This window comes from Dermochelys coriacea, chromosome 13, assembly GCF_009764565.3.
Source record: "Dermochelys coriacea isolate rDerCor1 chromosome 13, rDerCor1.pri.v4, whole genome shotgun sequence".
NCBI lineage: Eukaryota > Metazoa > Chordata > Testudines > Dermochelyidae > Dermochelys > Dermochelys coriacea.
Genome location: NC_050080.1, coordinates 30,708,416 through 30,727,701, shown reverse-complemented (window position 1 = coordinate 30,727,701; position 19,286 = coordinate 30,708,416). Strand labels below are relative to the sequence as shown.

The 19,286-nt window shown below is 45.6% G+C and overlaps 1 protein-coding gene and 1 long non-coding RNA gene across 2 annotated transcripts in view; one reads left to right on the top strand and one right to left on the bottom strand.

The window, feature by feature from the left end:
• CHD6 (chromodomain helicase DNA binding protein 6) overlaps positions 1 to 9,537 on the top strand; it is a 138,275-nt gene extending 128,738 nt beyond the window's left edge. The window contains 2 exon segments of the mRNA XM_043496052.1: positions 6,057 to 6,161; positions 8,322 to 9,537. Coding sequence (XP_043351987.1) covers positions 6,057 to 6,161; positions 8,322 to 9,215 — 999 coding nt within the window. The 3' untranslated portion in view covers positions 9,216 to 9,537.
• Positions 9,538 to 13,125: 3,588 nt separating this feature from the next.
• LOC119842052 lies at positions 13,126 to 19,192 on the bottom strand. Its single transcript, XR_005288662.2, has 2 exons — positions 19,054 to 19,192; positions 13,126 to 15,769 (listed from the first exon to the last, which is right to left on the bottom strand). It is a non-coding gene; the product is annotated as an uncharacterized LOC119842052 (long non-coding RNA).
• Positions 19,193 to 19,286: the final 94 nt, after the last annotated feature.

The following is a 19,286-nucleotide window of genomic DNA, read 5'->3' as shown; positions in this document are numbered from 1 at the left end:
GCTGGTCAGCGGCCAATCCATGGTGCTTGTGGACCAACACGTGGGCCTCGTACTGTTCACTTTCAGGAACCTGGGATTCCTGGTCAACGAACACAAGTCTAACTTCATACCCGTCTAGAGGACAGAATTTATAGGAGCAATTCTCGATGCGAATCAGGTGAGGGCTTTCCTGCTGGAGAACCATTTTGGGCCATCGTAGCTCTTATACAAAGCCTGAAAGCATGTCCAACCACCATGGCAAGGAGCTGTTGGAAGCTCCTGGGCCACATGACTTCTTGCACCGTGCAGCATACACATCTCAGACTGCGCCCTCTCCAACTGTGGCTGGTATCAGTGTACATATCAGGTTGTCAGCCACTAGACAGAGTGGTCTCACTTCCACCGGCAACACTCAAGGCCCTTCAGTAGTGGCTGGAGCGAGACAGTGTGTGCCGGTGTTCCCTTCACAAGGCCCACACCTTCAATGGAGCTAGTCACAAATGCCTCGGACATGGGGCCTCCTCCCACACCCCCATCCACAAAGTTCTGCTCAAGGTCAGAAAGGACAAGGTTCATATGATTCTCATAGTGCCGACATGGCCGTGGCAACACTGGTTCACAGCATTGCTGGACCTCTCAATAAACATGCCAGTCAGCCTTCCAATGTGGTCAGATCTGATCTCCCAGGAGCACGGCTGCACGCTCCACCCGAATCTAGAGTCCCTGCACCTGACGGCTTGGAACCTTTGTGGCTGAGTGAGATGGAACAGTACTGCTGGGTGTCAGTTCAAGGCATCCTTATAGGTAGTAGAAAGCAGTCAACCAGATTGGCCTACCTTGCAAAGTGGAAAAGGTTCTCACTGTGGTCACTTCAGAAAGGGATCTCCCCCTTAGAGACCACGCTGCCCTTTATCCTAGATTATCTACTTTACCTGAAGAAGGAAGATCTTGCAGTATCTTCCACAAAAGTCCACTTAGTTGCAATCTTAGCATTCTACCCATCGGTGAATGGTAGATCGGTTTTCTCCAACCCAATTTGTGCTCAGTTCCTGAAGGGTTTAGATCGCCTGTATCCACAGGTGCACCAGTTTCTGGTCCCCTGGGATCTCAACCTGGTGCTATCTCGGTTGACAGGGCCCCCGTTCAAACCATTGGCAATGTGTCCCTTGATTTACTTATCCTGGAAGACTGCCTTCCTGGTGTCCATCACCTCAGCCAGGAGGGTTTCTGAGATCACCTCCTAACCACCATACACTGTCTTCTTCAGGGACAAAGCTAGGCTTCGCCCACACCTGTCCTTCCTTCTAAAGGTGGTATCCCATTCCCACAGTAATCAGGACATCTTTTTCCCAGTCTTCTATCCCAAGCCCCATAAAAAGAGACAGGAGCAGAAGCTGCACTCTGGATGTTAGACGTCCCCTTGCTTTTTACATAGAAAGGATCAAACCCTTTCGGAAGGACACTCAACTTTTCATTGCTGTCGCAGAAAGGATGAAGGGGAACCCAGTCTTGGCACAGAGAATCCCTTCCTGGATAACATCCTGCATCCTCAAGTGCTATGACTGGCGAAGGTGACTCCCTGTAACAGAGCCTCCTTGGTCCTGCTTCTGTCTCGATTGACAAACTATGCAGAGACCCTCGTGCTGGTCCAACACCTTGTGCAGTTTGTTTTTAAAGGAGGCCCACCATCCTCACAACATACATAGCACCTTTAACAAGCAGGAGAGAGTACTCTCTCTGTCCCTCTTACTGCCTGCTTCCCCTCCCCTTTTTACTTCCTTCCTGTGCCTATTTGTGGGCTCTGGTTAATGGCTTAATTAGCCTTTCTGCCATGCCCCACCCACAAATTAGGCACTGCTCTGTTTAGTCAGATCCAATCTGCTATGAACAGAGAGCTGACTCAGGCTTTCATACCTAGCACTCTGTCACACACCTTCCCCCCCTTATCTAATCACAAGGTTCTTCTGTCCCTGTGCTCTGCCTCCCTTACGGAGGGGCCGCCCTCTCTATCTCCAGGGCAATCATCTGGGTTTCCCAGATGATTTGTTCATCCCACACCCACAGACCTCTCACCATGTGGGGGGTGAATATCCCCCATAGCTCTCTAGCAGCCCATTTGTCTTCACACTAGGGCCATCCTGGGGGGGGGGGGTTACTCCTCTCATTCTCTCTCTTTGAATCTGGCAGGGGATAGACGTTACTCCCCTCATCCCCTGGATGACCCAGGGCACCACGTTCCCTCAAGTCTCCAAACTGTGCCTGGGTTTCTTCTCCTGGGGGTTGTGTCGCAGGAAGCTCCATTGGCCCCCGACCTCTACAAAGGAGTTTGGGCTGTCTGTCCCTCCATACCTCCTTCCTTACTTCCCTGGGGACATCTCTTGTCTCCTGATTCAGGCTTTGTTGTCTAGGGGTGTCTCCTGCTTCTTTTTGGGGGTTCCTCCTCTCTCTCCTGCCAGTTCTCCTTTTCCTTATGTGGAATTCCTCCCACCACCTTGCTTCCCAGTGGGGAAGGGACTCTAATCCATGTTCAAGACAACTGGATAAGGCAGTTCCTCCATTACCCCAACTTGTTTCCACCAAAATCTTCCCCGAACCTCCAGGGGCACCTGGGCTATGGGGCAATTCCTCTTATCCTCATGGATGCACTCTGTGTCCATAGTTGCTCCTGGAATTATCCAGTGAGGATTCACCAGCTCCCTCTGGACAAGAAAGCAAGCTGAGGCTGTATCCACAAGGCCCTTCTGGAGTTTCCTCCCCACCATCACAGAAATGGTGAACAGTTTTTTGCCCTTTTTTCTTCCCTCTTGCCCTGGTCCAGCCACAAAAGTTGGCAAAATCCAGGTACAGGCAGTCCCCTTTCATCTGTCCAGATAGTCCACATTGCGAATAATGGGTCGAGTCCCAGCTGGAACTCTTCGGGGTTCTTCCTGTCCATGCGCCTTCTTGCTGTGGGTTCTCCAGTCTTCCTCCCCAGCTCTGGATCCTTACATGGTTGCCCATCTTTCCTGGGAAAGGCTGCCTCTGCATACTCTTCTGTCAGTTTCACAGCAGCATCCACTGTGCTCAGTGGATGTTGCCTGACCCACGCTTGTATGTTCTTGGGGAGGCCCTGAAGGAACTGTTCTAATACCAGAGCTTCCATTATTTCCACCACCATTTGGGTATCTGGTCTCAACCAGCGGGTGGCCCAGTCCATCAACCTTTGTGCAAATGCCAGGGGCCATAAACCTCCTGTTAACCTTGCTGATCTGAACTTTTGGCAGTATTCCCCAGTAGACATCCCTTCCCGATCCAGGATGGCTGCCTTCACCATCTCATATTTTTTGGCCTGCTCCTCACTCCGCCATATAGGCTGCTTGGGCTTCTCCCAACAGATAAGGGGTGAACTGCATGGCCCAAGTTGCTCTAGACCAACCTGCACCGATAGCTACCCTTTCAAAAGTGTCCAGGAATGCATCTGGGTCATCTGCAGGGTCCATTTTACATAGTTCAAGGTTCCGTGTTTGGGCATCATCTCCCATCGGGGAAATTACCACCTTCCGTAGGAGCTGCTACTGGATACTGGCTTGTTTCCTTATGAAGTCCTGCAGGCTTTTCTGCTGCTCTGCCTGCCAGGCAAGCAAAGCCTGTCTCTCCATGTGGTGGGATTGTTGAAAACCTTGTAGGGCCTTCTGCATCACCTCTTGTTGTTTTACCAGCCATTGCAGGGTCTCCTCCATTGCACGGGCCACCAAACCCTTGCGCTGGCTCAGATCCCAGACAAGGCCCCACGTGTAACGGAGCCTGCTTGGTCCTGTTTCTGTCTTGGTCGACAAACTACGCAGAGACCCTCGTGCTGGTCCAACACCTTGTGCAGTTTATTTATAAAGGAGGCCCACCACCATCACAACATACGTAGCGCCTTTAACAAGCAGGGGAGAGCAATCTCTCTCTCCTTTTTACTGCCTGCTTCCCACCTTTTTACTTCCTTCCTGTGCCTATTTGTGGGCTCTGGCTAATGGCTTAATTAGCCTTTCTGCCTTGCCCCACCCTGCCCACAAATTAGGCAGAGCTCTGCTTAGTCAGCTCCAATCTGCTTTGCCTGATAGGAGCTGCTGTGAACAGAGTGCTGACTCAGGCTTTCATACCTAGCACTCTGTCACACTCCCCCACACTTAGTGCACTCTATGAGATCGCAGGCCTCAGCAGCAGCATTCTTGGCTCATGTCCCAGTCATAGCTATCTACAAGGTGGCAACCTGGTCTTCCATCCACTACACACGACACCATTACTCAATAGGCAAGAGGTGATGGAGCCTTCAGTACAGCGGTCCTCCAGTCCATGTCTTGAAGAAAATCTAATCCCACCACCTGACTGATTGCTTGGGAATCACCTATATTGTAATGGACATGAGCAAGCACTCGAAGAAGAAAAGACAGTTACTAATCTTTCCATAACTATTCTTCGAGATGTGTTGCTCATGTCCATTCCACAGCCCACCCTCCTGCCCTTCTGTCAGTTACTGGCAAGAAGGAACTGAGGAGGCGGCAGGTCAGCCGGTGCCTATATACCAATACATGAAGGCGCCACTCCAGGGGGCACCAGAGTCGACCTGACAGATACAACTAGGGGAAAAAAAGTCTATATTGGAATGGACATGAGCAACACCTCTTGAAGAACAGTGGTACTTGTGGCACCTTAGAGACTAACAAATTTATTAGAGCATAAGCTTTCGTGAGCTACAGAACAGTGGTTACAGAAAGGTTAGTAACCGTCTTTTCTAGATATACACACTCACCAAGGCACATGGGTCCCACAACAGGAAAGCAATTCAGCTTAAAGGATCAAAGTAATGCCTGCAGTTGGCTGCAGGGGCTAATTTGATCCTTACCTGTCAATTTCCTGGAATTATTTCACAAACTGTATTTTTCTGATGTGGTGCAAATGTCTTTGTTTTGTCCCTGATTGAGAAGTGCAGGAACAGCATGTAAATCCTCTTCCAAGTCCTGGGCAGAGCCATGCTGTGTGCAAGCAGTGGACAGGTTCTCAAGCACATTCTCTCACTTGTTTCAAAAATGTTGAGAAAGTAGCACAAAGTCTGAGTCAAGATCATGGTTTTGTCTCTGCAGTGCAAACCCCGGTGTGACAAGAGAAGACGAGTCTCAGGCAGCTGAGTTCTTGTATCTTCTCCTTACAGTGATGAAGGACCTTAACTTGCCCACAAAATTCCATTTAAAACAAACCCATGTGATCGTGGCAGGTGACTTTAAAAATAATCATTTAATTAAAAATCAAACAAACTGGTGAGTTAGAAAGACATTGGCTCAGCTCCCCTTGTGTTTCCTTGTGCTGCAGCAGTGAGACCGCCATTGGACAGAGCTGGTGAGTTTCAGGCCAGCTCCTGAGCATCCCCCTCACAAAAGCCACCATCACCACAACTTGATCCCCTCATTGGCAGGCTTAGCAGGGAGGCCAGAGACGGAACAGACCCTCGAAACTGAACTTCCCTCTCTCCACAGGTCAGGGAGCCACAATGTCTGGCAGCAGCACAGAGGAAGCTTGCAGTCAGCACCAATACAGACATTCACTGCACTGGGCACTGCAAACATAGAGTCAGACAGTCCAAATAAATAGAAGAAGCAAATGCTCTTATCCCTGTTTGCCAGATGGGGGACATAGACACAGAGAAAAAGTGACTTGTGCCAGGTCTCAGCGAGTTGCTGGCAGAGGAGCACTGGCTTCCGTTTCTGGCTGAGTGCTAGTACAGAGCCTTCGGCACGAGATCCTTCCTCCCAGTGACAAAATTCTCTGACGTAGACGGGAGTAGGCCCAGGCTGTGCACCTCACTGGACACCACACACTGTCTGCAGGTGAAACTTGGGTTGCTGATGCCACATAAGGAATCAAAACTCCAGGCTGTTTGGTTTTAAGAAATGATCATAGCTGCCGAGTGTTGGGGAGCAGCAGTAATGCCCCTGAACAGGGAGGCCAGCTGCACCTCACTTATGTGTACACCTAGAAGGTTAATCATATTTCTTATGTAACTTTGCATAACTCTCTTTCTGGAACAGAGGTCATCCTTTTACTGTGTTTTATAGTTAGGGGGAGCCATGGCACCAGCATTGAAGGAATTGCCAAGGTGGCTTGATGCAAACTTGGAGTATGCTGTTGCAGCAGACTGGGCTGACATTGTTAAGCTTTCAGTAAGTTAGAGCTTTTGGAGAAATCTGTATCATGTCATCTTTTCTTTCTTCTTCCCATCCCCACCCCCTTTTTTCCAAGGAGGGTCCCTGAATTGGGAGGCAGGGCCTCAGTTACACACATGGGAGGGAATATCTACAGGAGCAACTCTGCCTGGTGTGGCTAAGTGACAACTCAGGGAGGAGCTGAGCACCCTGCAGATTGCTGACAGGTAGCTAGGAAAAGTGGAAGAGGAAATATTTAGCAGTGATGGGAAAGGGAGGAGGCAAGTTTAGGCTAAATATCAAGAAAATCTACTGGACAGAGAGATTTAAGACTTGGGATGTTTAGAAATGACGAGACAAGGCACTAGAAATATTGTAGAGGGAACACTCGTGCATGAGGCCGGACTGGGACAGGAAACGGACAAAATGTGACCATATGGGTCAGAATTTCAAGGTGGCCTCAGCTCAGCTTCTATATCAACTCCTGCAAATCCCACATTTGCTAAGAAACATGCAAATGTTCTAACAGGCCTAATAGGCCTTATGTGCAGGGAGGCACTTTTCAAAATTTGCCCCACTATTTTTTCTGTTCCTGACCTCTGAATCACTGCCCCAATGAACAACAAGCTGCCACGGGTGGGAGCTCTTACTTCCCTTTGACAGGGATCGCAAGGAGATTCAGCTAGTGTTGGGTGGGGTTAATCCATTTTAATGTGGCCCTGTTCTCTTCTTCCCCTCCCCCCCCCCTTTTCTTGGTTGTGGAGTTGTGTGTGGCACTCATGCTGGGTTGGGAGGTGGGAGGAGAGCATGGGCAGTTTGAAGGTTTATGCTGCTCTACAACTGGCACTAGAGAGTGACAGACTGACCTATTCCCTCAAGAAACAAAGAGCTGCCGGGCCAGGATGGTGCCAGCTCCACCAGCCCAGAGAGCAAGCCGCCAGTGCAACTTCTATCTCACACTGAGTCATTAGGCTTCCTTCAGGGACTGGGTTTGGCATTTATTGTATACATTTTCAAGAAGCAACCTCCACTTGTGCCCACACTTTGCTGATGCAAAGGCCTTCATGCCTGCTAACTGTTGTGTGCAATCTTTCTATTAGCTTAACATTTGCATGTCTGTTAGCATCTGCACTCCCACAAGCGTTAGCATGGGGTGATGTTTGCACCTCCCAAGTCCGGGCACACACATGTGCACACACAGTTTGCCACAAGCACAGGTGGAGGCTGAGTAGAAAATTTACCCTTTTATGTGCAGTAGTTGTGCCATGTGAAACTCCAGTATATTTTGATCCAGCCTGCAGGGCACATGCAGTGCATGGAGCTCCTACCCTTTTCAAGTCTAAATGCAAAATGTTTCCATTTAAATATGCATCATTTGCAACCTATTTGCTATCCTGAAACCCCAAGAATTAGGCGTAAGAGGAAAGATATTAAAATGTTTGTGCTAAGAATGTTGGATAACAGGTTTTAATGCTATTCTGTAGATGCTCTTAGGTTATTTTGTAATTTAAACAGACACAGTCACACCAGGTTGTGTGTGTAGCTTAGCCCTATGTCTGGGGATCCAGAAGACCCTTATTGTTTAATATCTATACAAAACGGTTTGAGCCATATATTAAAGCTCGAAGTAATGGGTGAGCTCCAGAAAATAAGCACACTCTGTTTGCATGTGCATTTTTTGCAGCTTTGCTGTTGTGTGGGATTTTGAAAATTTGGCCCTTAAAGTCTAAACAGTCATGTTTTTCACCTGGTGATGCAGCCAGAATTCAAGCTGGGATGGGAACTGATTTAGCATCACTGACACTGGGCTGCCCCTGTGCTTTTGATGTCATCAAAGATGTCAGTTCTCAGCAACAGACCTCACCCATGCAGGAAGCTCAGGAAAAGCAGAAATTGTATTGTTTACACAGAGCAAAAAGTGCTTTTTCCTCTCCTCCCCATGAGCTTTTGGACTTCTCTGCAGCATCATGCCAGGGGCAGGGCGGGAGGTGTTTTGCACTGACAGCATCCCTTTGGTGAAAGTTCTCTATCCCTCTCAAATCCCATCTTCAGAACCATACCAACAGGGGCTCGTGTGTTGCTAACTTTGGGAGCCCAGGTGTAAGCACATGACAAGCTGAGTTTTCTTTGGGACTACAATAACCTTTGGGCTTTTTCTGTTTCATTTGTCACTCTCAGGGATTCCTCCCAGAAAGCAAGTTCAATCGTATCCTAACTGAGCCTGTGCTCCGGGACACCGGGCCCCGTCGAAGAGGGAGGAGGCCAAGAAGCGAACTTATTAAAGCCCCTGGCGTTGTATCGGATTCTTCTTCTGGAATGGGACCATTATTCATGAATGGACTTATTGCTGGAATGGATCTAGTGGGACTTCAGAACATGAGAAACATGCAAGGCATCCCTTTAACTGGGCTGGTTGGGTTTCCTGCTGGATTTGCAGCAGTGCCTGCTGGTGAGGATGTCAAAAGCACCCTAAGTATGTTGCCTATGATGCTGCCGGGCATGGCTACTGTACCGCAGATGTTTGGTGTTGGAGGACTTCTAAACCCACCAATGACAACTACTTGTACTTCAACTGCTCCAGCTTCATTAACAAGCACAACTAAAAGTGGTACATCAAATACAGGAAAAGCTACTGAGGACAAACAAAGTAGCCAGGATGTGAAAAATGAACCTCTGTCTGAAGACAAACCTGGTCCTAGTTCATTTTCTGATCAGACAGAATCTGCAATAACTACCAGTAGTCCTGTTGCTTTTAATCCATTTCTTATCCCAGGAATGTCCCCTGGACTGCTCTATCCATCTATGTTTCTTTCCCCTGGTATTGGCATGACATTGCCAGGCATACAACAAACCAGACATTCTGAGGCAACAAATCTAGAAAGCCAGAAGCGGAAGAGAAAGAAAGCTAAAGGGGAACCAACAAATCCAGAACCAGAAACTGTCTCGCTGTCTGAAAAAGAAGCTGCAAACAGTCAAAACTGTACAGAGCAAACCCAATCTTTGTCATCAGAGAAAGAACATGACATACAAGCGGAAGAGAAGGAATTAAAAGAAATTAACAATACCAATTAGAATTTTTGTTTCATTAAGAAAAAAGATTGTGGCTTGTAAGTTTCTTATCCCATAAATATTTGTTACTTACCCTCCTGCCCCCTCTTCACCTTCATAAAACCTGTGTTTCCATGAGTAATATTATCTACCTAATTCCCTGTAAGAAAACTATGGTGACATATTATATGTTAATAGTTGCAGGGTCTTGCCACTTTATTAGATAAACAGTGTTGTCTAGTTAGTATGGGAGGCACAGAATTCTTCTTCTGTTATCCAGTTGTTCATCCCAATCAACAATAGTAAATCCAGCACTTGGTCACCCCCAAAATTGCTCAGTTATCTGGGGAAAAATTAAAAAGCAAAACCGGAGTAAAAGAAAGTACTTTCATCTCTTGATCTCAATGCAGACAAGGGTATTTCTTTTTACAGTGACACTGAATGAATAAAACTGTATTTTGGGGTAAAAAGCACAGCTATAGTAAGTGCTAATGTGTATTTTTGATTTAAAGTATTTCCCTATTTTATCATGGTTACTAGAATAGTAGTATAGACAGAAGTATATAACTAATGATTGAAAATGCATATATTCATTTCTTTTAAAAAAAAGCATAACTGGTAGTGATATAATTTCCTCCCCTTTCACTCCTTGGAGTTTTGGAGACAAACTGCAGTAAGTGAAAAGATTACGTAGACTTTATTTTATATTTTTTTAAAACCAAAGTTTTTTACATTTAGTGGACTTTCAATTGCCCTTTCCTTGTTAGTTACAAGAACTTTTCCAGCTTGTGCTGAAAAGGTTTTGCACATCCTGCATGTCTTTCATTGAGGTTCTTGTACCTAAAGCTACCAGTTACTTCACCGGTCTGCTAGTATTCAGTTCTCATCTATGGCATCAGAAGTCCTGTAAAGAGTTGTTTTTCCAACAATGGACAGGCCACTCATATAATGCTCTTATATGAATACTGAGGCTTTTGAGTTTTAAAATTTTTTTACAGTTCTCCTCCTCCCCCCATAAGTGACATATTTTCTGAAAACAAAAACAAAACAAACAGAAAGCTGTTGGACTGGCTTTACAATTGTGAGTCCTTTGAGAAGGACTGTTGAGGTTTTCAAAGCTTGTGTTTATCTTCCTTTTCTAGGGTTAGACTGTGAAGAGATTATTTTTGCTTCTTCTTTCCATTCCTCTTTGTTCTATTTGCTGTTGAACAGTGTTCCCAGCAGTCCCGTTGGCAAATAATTCTACAGTATGCATTTTAAATTCACGGGTTTTTAATGTGATCAGTCCACCAAACTCTGTGTCTTATGACACCTCCACAGGTAAACTCCATGTAGTCCTCGCTCCTCACTGCTCCTATTTAGTTTTTCTTTCACTTGGGCTTGTTCTAATTTGCAGCTCATGGTTTGAGACTTGAAATAAACACTTAGTGGTGCAGCAGTGAAATGACAGACTGTTTGAGGGAGCTGAAGTGTGCTAGTAATCAGTTTTGCATTTGATTGTCACCATTTACTGTATTTTTTACTTATTTTCTGTTACAGTTTTCCTAATTTATCAGATGGTCCAAATGTTTTGACATAACTATTTCAGTTTGCATTATTTATTTATGATGCTTTTTGTCATTGTCTTTTATACATTTGGGATTATAAATTATGTACATGTTACAATTAGCATCTCAAAGAAGTCTGTTACCCATGACCTAAAATTTATATTTTCAAGGAATTTATTCCCACTTTATTGAATTGGATGTGATTTTTTAAAAAAAATTATGTAACTGATCATAATGCAAAAAAATCAGATCATTAAATATGTTCTATTTAATAACACCCTTGTAGCATAAATACTGTATCATTATCGACAGATTTCTTAGAAATGCTGCTATCTCTATTTAACTAACAGTTTGTTCAGTTTTGCCTCCAGTGGAAGCAGAAAGGGTTTTTTCAGCTGTTAAATCCAAAATCAATATAATTTATTTATGTAAAAAAATTACTTGATTGATATATTTTTGAACCTTTTAAGTACTAACTTTCTTTTTACTCAGTAGAACATGTACTTGCCCTAAATCCTTAAAATACAAATGCTATAAAACTTCATATATCTTCAAAGCCTTACTGTGAATGGGTATAGAAATCTCTGCAGAGTCCATTTCTTATATGGGATGGTTGTTTTACCAGGGTTGCACTCGTAAGGAACAGGGTTCAAAGTGAAATGTATTTAACTAACCAGCATGTTCCTACTTATCAAACATGTATGTTAAGTCTCTGGGTGTTTAGGCTTCTCTTTGGCTGCTATTGTGTGACCCTTTTTGAAATCCGATAGAGAAACTCTGTGGATTATTTACATTGTAAGGCATAAGCGGCTTCTTATTACTTTCCATCATCATATCCTAGAACAAATACCCAGTTTTCACCACTTTCATGGATACTCACACAAATATACATTTTCCACCAAATGTGCTAACAAAATAAACTGTCTGTGCTCTTGAACATGGATAAAAAGAAAAAGATTTAAAAGTCAAATTTTTATTTTTTTAATTTAGTGACTAGATGATGCTTATCTTTCAAACTTGGCAGAGCCTTGCCACAGATGTATATAATTTTTTCAGCAAATATATGTGAATGTTTGATTCACTTGACTCTGCTAAACGTTACTTGCTTTTTTCTCAGCACGAACAATATCCACAGCTGTTATATACAGCACACTCTCTTTTCAGATCGTCCCTCATGTGAACTGAGGAGCTTACTGTGGGGGGGGATGACTAATTGCTGTTGATTCACAGACTTTTCAAGAAAATGAGCTAGTTTACTAACTACGTCCTCAGCTGTGTCAGTGTTTGCTGCCTGCCCTTCAATTTTGCACACATTAACCTGCCATGCTGCTTGAACAAATAGTGCAATGGAGCAGCCCAAGTTACATAGCAGGCTTAAATGCACCTAACTGAATGGCAGACAGGCAGTTGGTGGTACACAGAGTCTCTACTCTACATTAAGATAATCAGTGGGAGCCAAGAGAACTGTTCATAAAATCCAAAGAGCCAGTAATAAATCCTTTGCCCTTGCACAACACCACCTTTCTGCAGAAGAGGAGCCGAGTGTTTAGTTTCTCCTATTGAGCTCTTAAGTGTCTCCATTTAAACTTTGTACTATGTTAGTAGGTGCCAAATAAACGCTTGTAATAATGAATCGAAGGATCTCATTATGCTTTAGAAAGATAGTGGAATTTTCATTTTGCAGCTAGGTAAATAGATGCACCGAAAAACTAAGGTGATTTATCAACAGTCACAAACAAGTCCAGCAACAGTATTAGCAACAAGTAGAGGAGTCCTAGTTCCCAGGCCCTGCCCTAACCATTGGACACACTCCATTCTTTGGAATCTTGAAATTTTAAAGCTGTTTTCTGATCATGGTTCCCTAGAATATGAACATACTTTGGAGTGGTGTAATAGAGCTGCTCTCTAGGACTCAGTTGCAGCCATTGTTTTGAGGTAGGTTTATTTTGGGAAGCACAGGGACAAAAAGTATCAAAGTGGTAGAGGAAAAAGAGCCTACCTCCAAAGAATGGCATGAAGTTTGAACATGGCCTTAAGAAAAAAATCAAGGTACATCACATTTTACATCTGTTCTTGAGAGTCCCTTTACGTTTGGGGTGGCTAAATACAGCAAATGGAATTCAACGGTACAGCCTGCAGCAGTATTAATCTTTCCTAAAGAATTTTTACCACAACAGCTACAGGTATCTAATGCTAGACTGTTACTAGACCTAAGATGAAGCTCTGTGTGCTGGAACCTATACTCACCATGGGCTGAACCTTCATATTAAAGCTGAGGACAGGTGCAATCCACCCTGTTTTATGCAGATTATGAGTAAGATAACATCCAGGTTTGCCTGAGCTAACACATACAGCTATTGAACAAAGTTTGGGCATTGGCATTAGTGTTGCTTTTTAAAATTTTATTTTACAGTGTGTAAAGAATATATTCTCTCCTCACAGCAGCTGGAAATTTACACAAATGACTCTCACAGATGCTAACAGGATTTATACATATAAATTCCCCCATTGCATTGAAGTAGGACATGACAGCTGTATAACAGCAGAATACAAGTAGGAAAAGCAGTGAATAAGATTTGTGTCTAGCTGTGATGGGGCATCCACCCCCACACTGGCTTGTAAGGGGTTAATGGAGAGAGAGGCGGCACAGAAAGCAGCCAATAGGAGAGGGGCTGTGAGGAGCAGCCAATGAGGGCTGGGCAGGTATATACAAGAAGGACTACAGGGTAGAGGTGCTTCAGTAGCTGCCTGGAGCTTCAGGCGGTAACATCAGGCTCCTAGCAGGAGGCACCGGCGACAGGACAGATGGGAAAAGCTAGAGAGAGCTCCTGTTTAGCTACTAAGACTAGCAGGCTAAAGCCCTGAGGTAAGGATAAAGAAGGTTCTGGGGCCCAGGGGAAGTGGCCTAGGGAAATTAACTGAGGAGTCAGAGGGGATGCAGCAAGTAGTAGCTGTCTACAGGGTCCCTGGGCTGGGACTGGAATAGTGGGCAGTTCCTCCCCCACCCCTGGCCACTGAGGAAGTGGCTATACAATTGGCTGCAGTTACCACTGAAGGAAGTGGCTGGACAGTGGACTGCAGTTCCCCCAGAAATGTGGGAGAACAGAATGTGGTACAGCCGGAGGGCTCTGTTATGGGGCGGATGCTATGGTCCTGGGAGTGATGGGTCCTGGAGCAGAAGTGATGGCAGCAAGAAACTACTAGAAGAGGGTGCACTGGCTAGTAGAGCTAATCCCTGGGACAATCAGCAGGAGGCACTGCACTGGTGAGTTGCACCCCATCACACCAGTTCAAACTGCAGGGGGTAGAGTGTAATTTCCTGAAATGAAATCTGATCAGGTCATCTCTGCTAACACCCTCACTGACAAAAGTTCTGTGAGATCTTCACATGGGTGTTATGTCTCTTCTGAAAGAAGGAATCTCCTTGTGCCTCAGTATTATCCTGGGGCATTGGATCTATACCAAGTCTGAGAGAAGAGCACTAGTTACAAAATACCACCCCCACTTCCTGCAGCAAACTAGGTATTTTCTAGGCATCTTGCACCCAAATACTGACTCAGCCTTACCTACTTAGCTTGAACTATTAGGGTCACAGTGCAGGATGGTATGACTGAAAAAACTCCCACTGTGAGAAAAGCAAAAGGTTACAAAGCACAAATCTTTGGAACTGGAGGAATAACTAAAACCCTTTGTGGGATTTCTGTTTTTACTTGACTGGGTGTGTCCTAGTTATGAACCACTAAACACATTTCTTACTCCTCCCTGGGCTTCATTTCCCCCCCACCTCCACTTTTCCCTTCTCTAGACAAGCTCAAATCACTTTACAAACACCCCTAGCAGGGAGATGCTAGTTACAATTTGCGGGTGGGAAAACTGAGATATAGAAAAGGAAAAAGCCACAAAATGTTAACCACCTAGAGCTGTCTCTAGGCAGTGTACGTTTTTCAAAATGCCCAAGTCCAACTGACTTACAAAAACTGTCTTGGGGCAAGCTCCACAAAGGGATGTAGGCAGCACAGCATCTTTTATGTGCCCTGCTGCCCAGTGGAATCCTCCAAGCCCTGAGTTAGGTATCCAGTTCCCTATATAAGACATGGGGAGAGTTAGGTGCCTAAGAATGGGATCCACCGGCGCCAGTCTGCTGAGTTGCCTAAGCTAGCCAGTAGGAAATCCTGAGGAGAGGAGTGGGGCCTAAGCCCTGCCCCTCAAATCTTAAGTTATTAACTCCAGGACTGAGAGCGGCAACTCTGCCCCCCCCCCCCCAAAAAAAATGGGGAGGGAGGCATGGTGAAAAATCACCTGAATCTGAGCTGGCATGATGCTATGGCCAAAAGGATCCTGGGATACATAAACAGGGGAATCACAAGTTGGAGCAGAGAGGTTATTTTACCTCTGTATTTGGCACTGGTGCAACTGCTGCCTGACTATTGTGTCCAGTTCTGGTGCCTATAATTCAAGAAGGATGTTGATAAATTGGAGACAGTTCAGAAAAGTGCCACGAGAATGACTAAAGGATTAGAAAACATGCCTTAGAGTGTTTGACCCTAACAGCATCCCAGTGCCAGAGGGCAAGGGGCTCAATGGTATCTGGTAATGAGTTTCAGCTGGTTTAAGCAGTTCACTGTGCCCCAATTCATTAATGTCATAAATTGTATCTGATGTGTCATGTAAGGTATCACTGGAAAACTAACAACACTGATCATTAATATTCTTGCGGTATGTATATAGGGTAAACATCCAAGGGATCATGCAGGTATGAAGGAAATCTGGAACTAAAATATGTTTACCAGACAAGTTTGGGGCATGGGTAAACAGAATTCCCCCAGAAAAGGGACAGGCTGACGCCTCCAGGCAAGTGTCATCACAGTTGAGTAGCAATCCCATCAAGTGGTCTTAGTATTTTAGTTAACACCAGCAGTGGAAGAAACCAGCTTGGAATTGCCTTCACCAAGAAATGCCATGTCTCCTTGCTCACAGCATGAATGAACTTTTACTTTGGGGGTGACCTTCAGAAGAATCCTTTTCAAAGGGCTATAAAAGAGAGAGGAAAAGGAATCCAAAGTTATTTCACCTATGAAGACAAAGGAACAGAGCACTTTAGACTTTGTGGGAGATCCTGAGAAGAGGGGTGGTCAGCCATCTTGCTGGAAGGTAGTGTGACAAGAATTCTACCTTGAACTAAGACTATAGTTTTGTTAAAGTCTGAGACTCTGGAAAGCATTTTTCACTTTTATTTTCTTGGAATCATTTTTAACTCTACCCTCTGTACCTGAACTCACTTAAAATCCTATCTCCTTTTTATTAATTTTGTTTTACTTTTTAATCTAAAACAACCCAGTGCTGTGGTTGAATTGAAGTGATAGCTAACGCCATTTACCGTGATAAACCGCGCAGGTTGCCTCTTTGGAGGAGCAAACAAACCTTATTCCTCTGAAGAGTCCAGAAAAGATCTGAACATTTCAGAGCACATGGTTTTGAGAAGATTCAGGCCTGAGTGATATTGAAGTCATTTTGGCTGGTGTAACCATGGCTGGTGGAGGCAGAGTGTGGCTGTGGTGTAACAAGCAGAGCTGCTGGTCCATGGCTGAATATCCTACAGACACTCAGTGTATGTTTGTATGCTGGCTGGGAGTTTCCAGGCAAGGGAGCTACAGCAGCAGAGCATTTTAAGGCACCCAGTGTTACAGGGCAGGTGATGACATGACGCAACCTCTCCCTGGTCTGTATTGCACACCAGAATGTAACTCGAGGAGTTAAGTCTCTTTATCTTAATAAAGAGAAGATGGTTGGGGGTTGGGTGTCACTCAATTACAATGTAGAAGTACCTACATGGGGAACGAATCATAGAAGATTAGGGTTGGAAGAGACCTCAGGAGGTCATCTAGTCAAACCCCCTGCTCAAAGCAGGACCTACCTCAACTATTAATATTTAACAATGGGCTCTTCAATCAGCGGAGAAAGGTCTAATACGATCCAATGGCTAGAAGCTGAAGCTAGACAAATTCAGACTGGAAAAAAGGCATAACTTTTCAATAGTTGAGAGAAATTAACCATTTGAACAATTTACCAAGGGTAGTGGTAGATTCGCCATCATTGACAATTTTTTAAATTAAGATGTGATTGTTTTCTGAAATATCTACTCTAGGAATTCTGGTGTGGAAGTTTGGAGCAATCCTTTCTGGCCTTAGAATCTATGATTTGGGATACACAGTCATGGATCCTGGAATGAGGGGGGGGGGGGTTGCGCACACACATGCACGCGCATGCATACACACACACACGTGCCCCTCTCCCTCTCTCTCCTATCCCATTGTAGCCAATAGCCCAGCAGTTCAGGAGCTTGTGTAGGATGTAGGAGACCTGTTTTCAAATCCTTCTCTAACTGATCTAGAACAGGGACTTGAACTTCGGTCTTTCATATCTGACCCCATTTTATTTATATATGTGTGACAGGTTGCTGGGCAAGAACTGCTGACTTGGCCCTCTGTCAAGCCAGTCCCCATTATGGAAAGCAAATTGGAGCTGGCTAGAGAAAACCTGTGCCTAATGGGTGAATGGGAGACAGCTGCCTGCCCAATTAGCTTGGGGCTATATAAAGGCTGCAGGGAAGGAAGCTAGAGGGAGGAGAGGAAGCAGAGTGATAGCTTTTCCCTCCTGGGAGCAGACACTAGAAGCAAGCTGTATATGGTGAAAAGGTGGTGGGAGCACAACCTGTAAATAAAAAGCACCAGTGGTTACCAACCCCCAGGATCTTCAAGTGATTTTGTCAGCACAGTAGGGGCAGGAGTGAAGAAGACCTGCCGTAAACTGCTACATGTGGGGGCTTGTCTGTGATTTTGTGCCAGAGGAAGACTTTGGCAGCCCAGAGATAGAGGAGACCCTGCAGTGGCTGGTAAAGCAGCAGGAAGAGGTGCAAAAAGCAATGCAAACCTTTCAGAAGTCCCACCAGCTGGTGAGGCAGGTCTTGCTTAACTGGCAAGCAGAGCAGCAGAAGAGTCTGCAGGACTTTATATGAGAGCAGGCCAGCATCCAGAAGATGGTGAGTCCCATGGTGGGGGATGGCATTTGGGCACTGGGCTTGGGACTCTATAAAATGGGCCCTGCAGATGATCCCGAAGCCTTCCTAGGTACTTTTGAGCAGGTAGCCACGGGAGCAGGATGAGAGAAGACAACCTGGGCCCTGCAACTGGCTCCCTACCTGGCTGGCAAAGCCCAAGCAGCATAGTACTTGCTAGCAGGTTTAGCAATGGCATCTCGGTTTCTAGTATTGCGATTGCTAATTTGGAATCTTTAATTCTAACTTTTCTTATTTTTAGAGCACAAGTTTATTCTGTTGTATCATGTGACTTCCAGTCTGACTTTTTTTTTTAAAAGTCCCGTCTCAAAATTTTGTTTTCATTCAATCCACCAATGGGGATTGCCTTTTGCAACTGTTGTTTTGCCTCTCAATCCAGCCCGTAGTGTTTTTCCGCAAGCCATTGCTTGTGTGTTGAACTTGATTCTCAAATATTCAGTAAAACCTATTGTAATTTTTCTTGAACATGAGAGCTGCCAGAATGGGTCAGACTAATAGTTCCTCTAGCCCAGTATTCCCATCTTCTGACAGCGGCCAGTGTAGGGTGACCAGATGTCCCCCCCCCTCTTTTTTTTATAGGGACAGTCCAGATTTTTGGGTCTGTCTTATATAGGCTCCTATTTACCCCCACCCACTCCTCCCGATTGTTCATACTTGTTGTCTGGTCACCCTAGGCCAGTACCAGGTGCTTCAGAGGCAATGAACTGAACAGGCAATCACCTGAGTGAACCAGCCCATCATCCACTCCCAGCACCTGGCAGTCAGAGGCTAGGGACACCGAGAGCCTGGGGATACAGCCCTGATTATGGCTAATGGACTAATCCTGAGGAGGAACTGATCACTTGGGCAGAAGTATCAATGTCAGGATACTAAGTTGTGAGCACAGTAAATGAAGCTGCGAAATAAATGTTGAAATGACCTCCCTCTACTAAGAGGTAAGTGAGACATACCTACACCCCAGGCGGGGACCTTTGGAAGCTGAAGACTTTATGCTCCCATCCCACACCAGTGACCAGTATTGGCAAATTAGGACAAGGCAGCCCCTAAGAACATCCTTGCCCCTCAAAAAGAACAGGAGTCCTTGTGGCACCTGAGAGACTAACAAATTTATTTGAGCCTAAGCTACAGCTCCCTTCCGCGGCTTATGAGCAAATAAGTCCGCTAGTCTCTCAGGTGCCACAAGTCCTCCCCTTCTTTTTTGCGACTACAGCCTAACGGGGCTGCTGCTCCGAAACCTTACCTCTGTCACCGCTCCCGCTTACAACGGGCTGGCCCTGTACCAGGGGCAAAGTAAGTCAGAGCCGTTCACGCTACGCCTGGCCCAAGCCCACGTCCCCGCTCGTAGCGCGCGGCGCCGCCGCTGCCCCATCTTCCTCCGCGGCCGGCCGGCCCGGCCTCAGCGCGGCTCGCGGGGACGAGGCAACGGCCGCAGAGCTGCGGGGCCGGTCTCCTGCGCGGGGCCGCTCCCGAGGG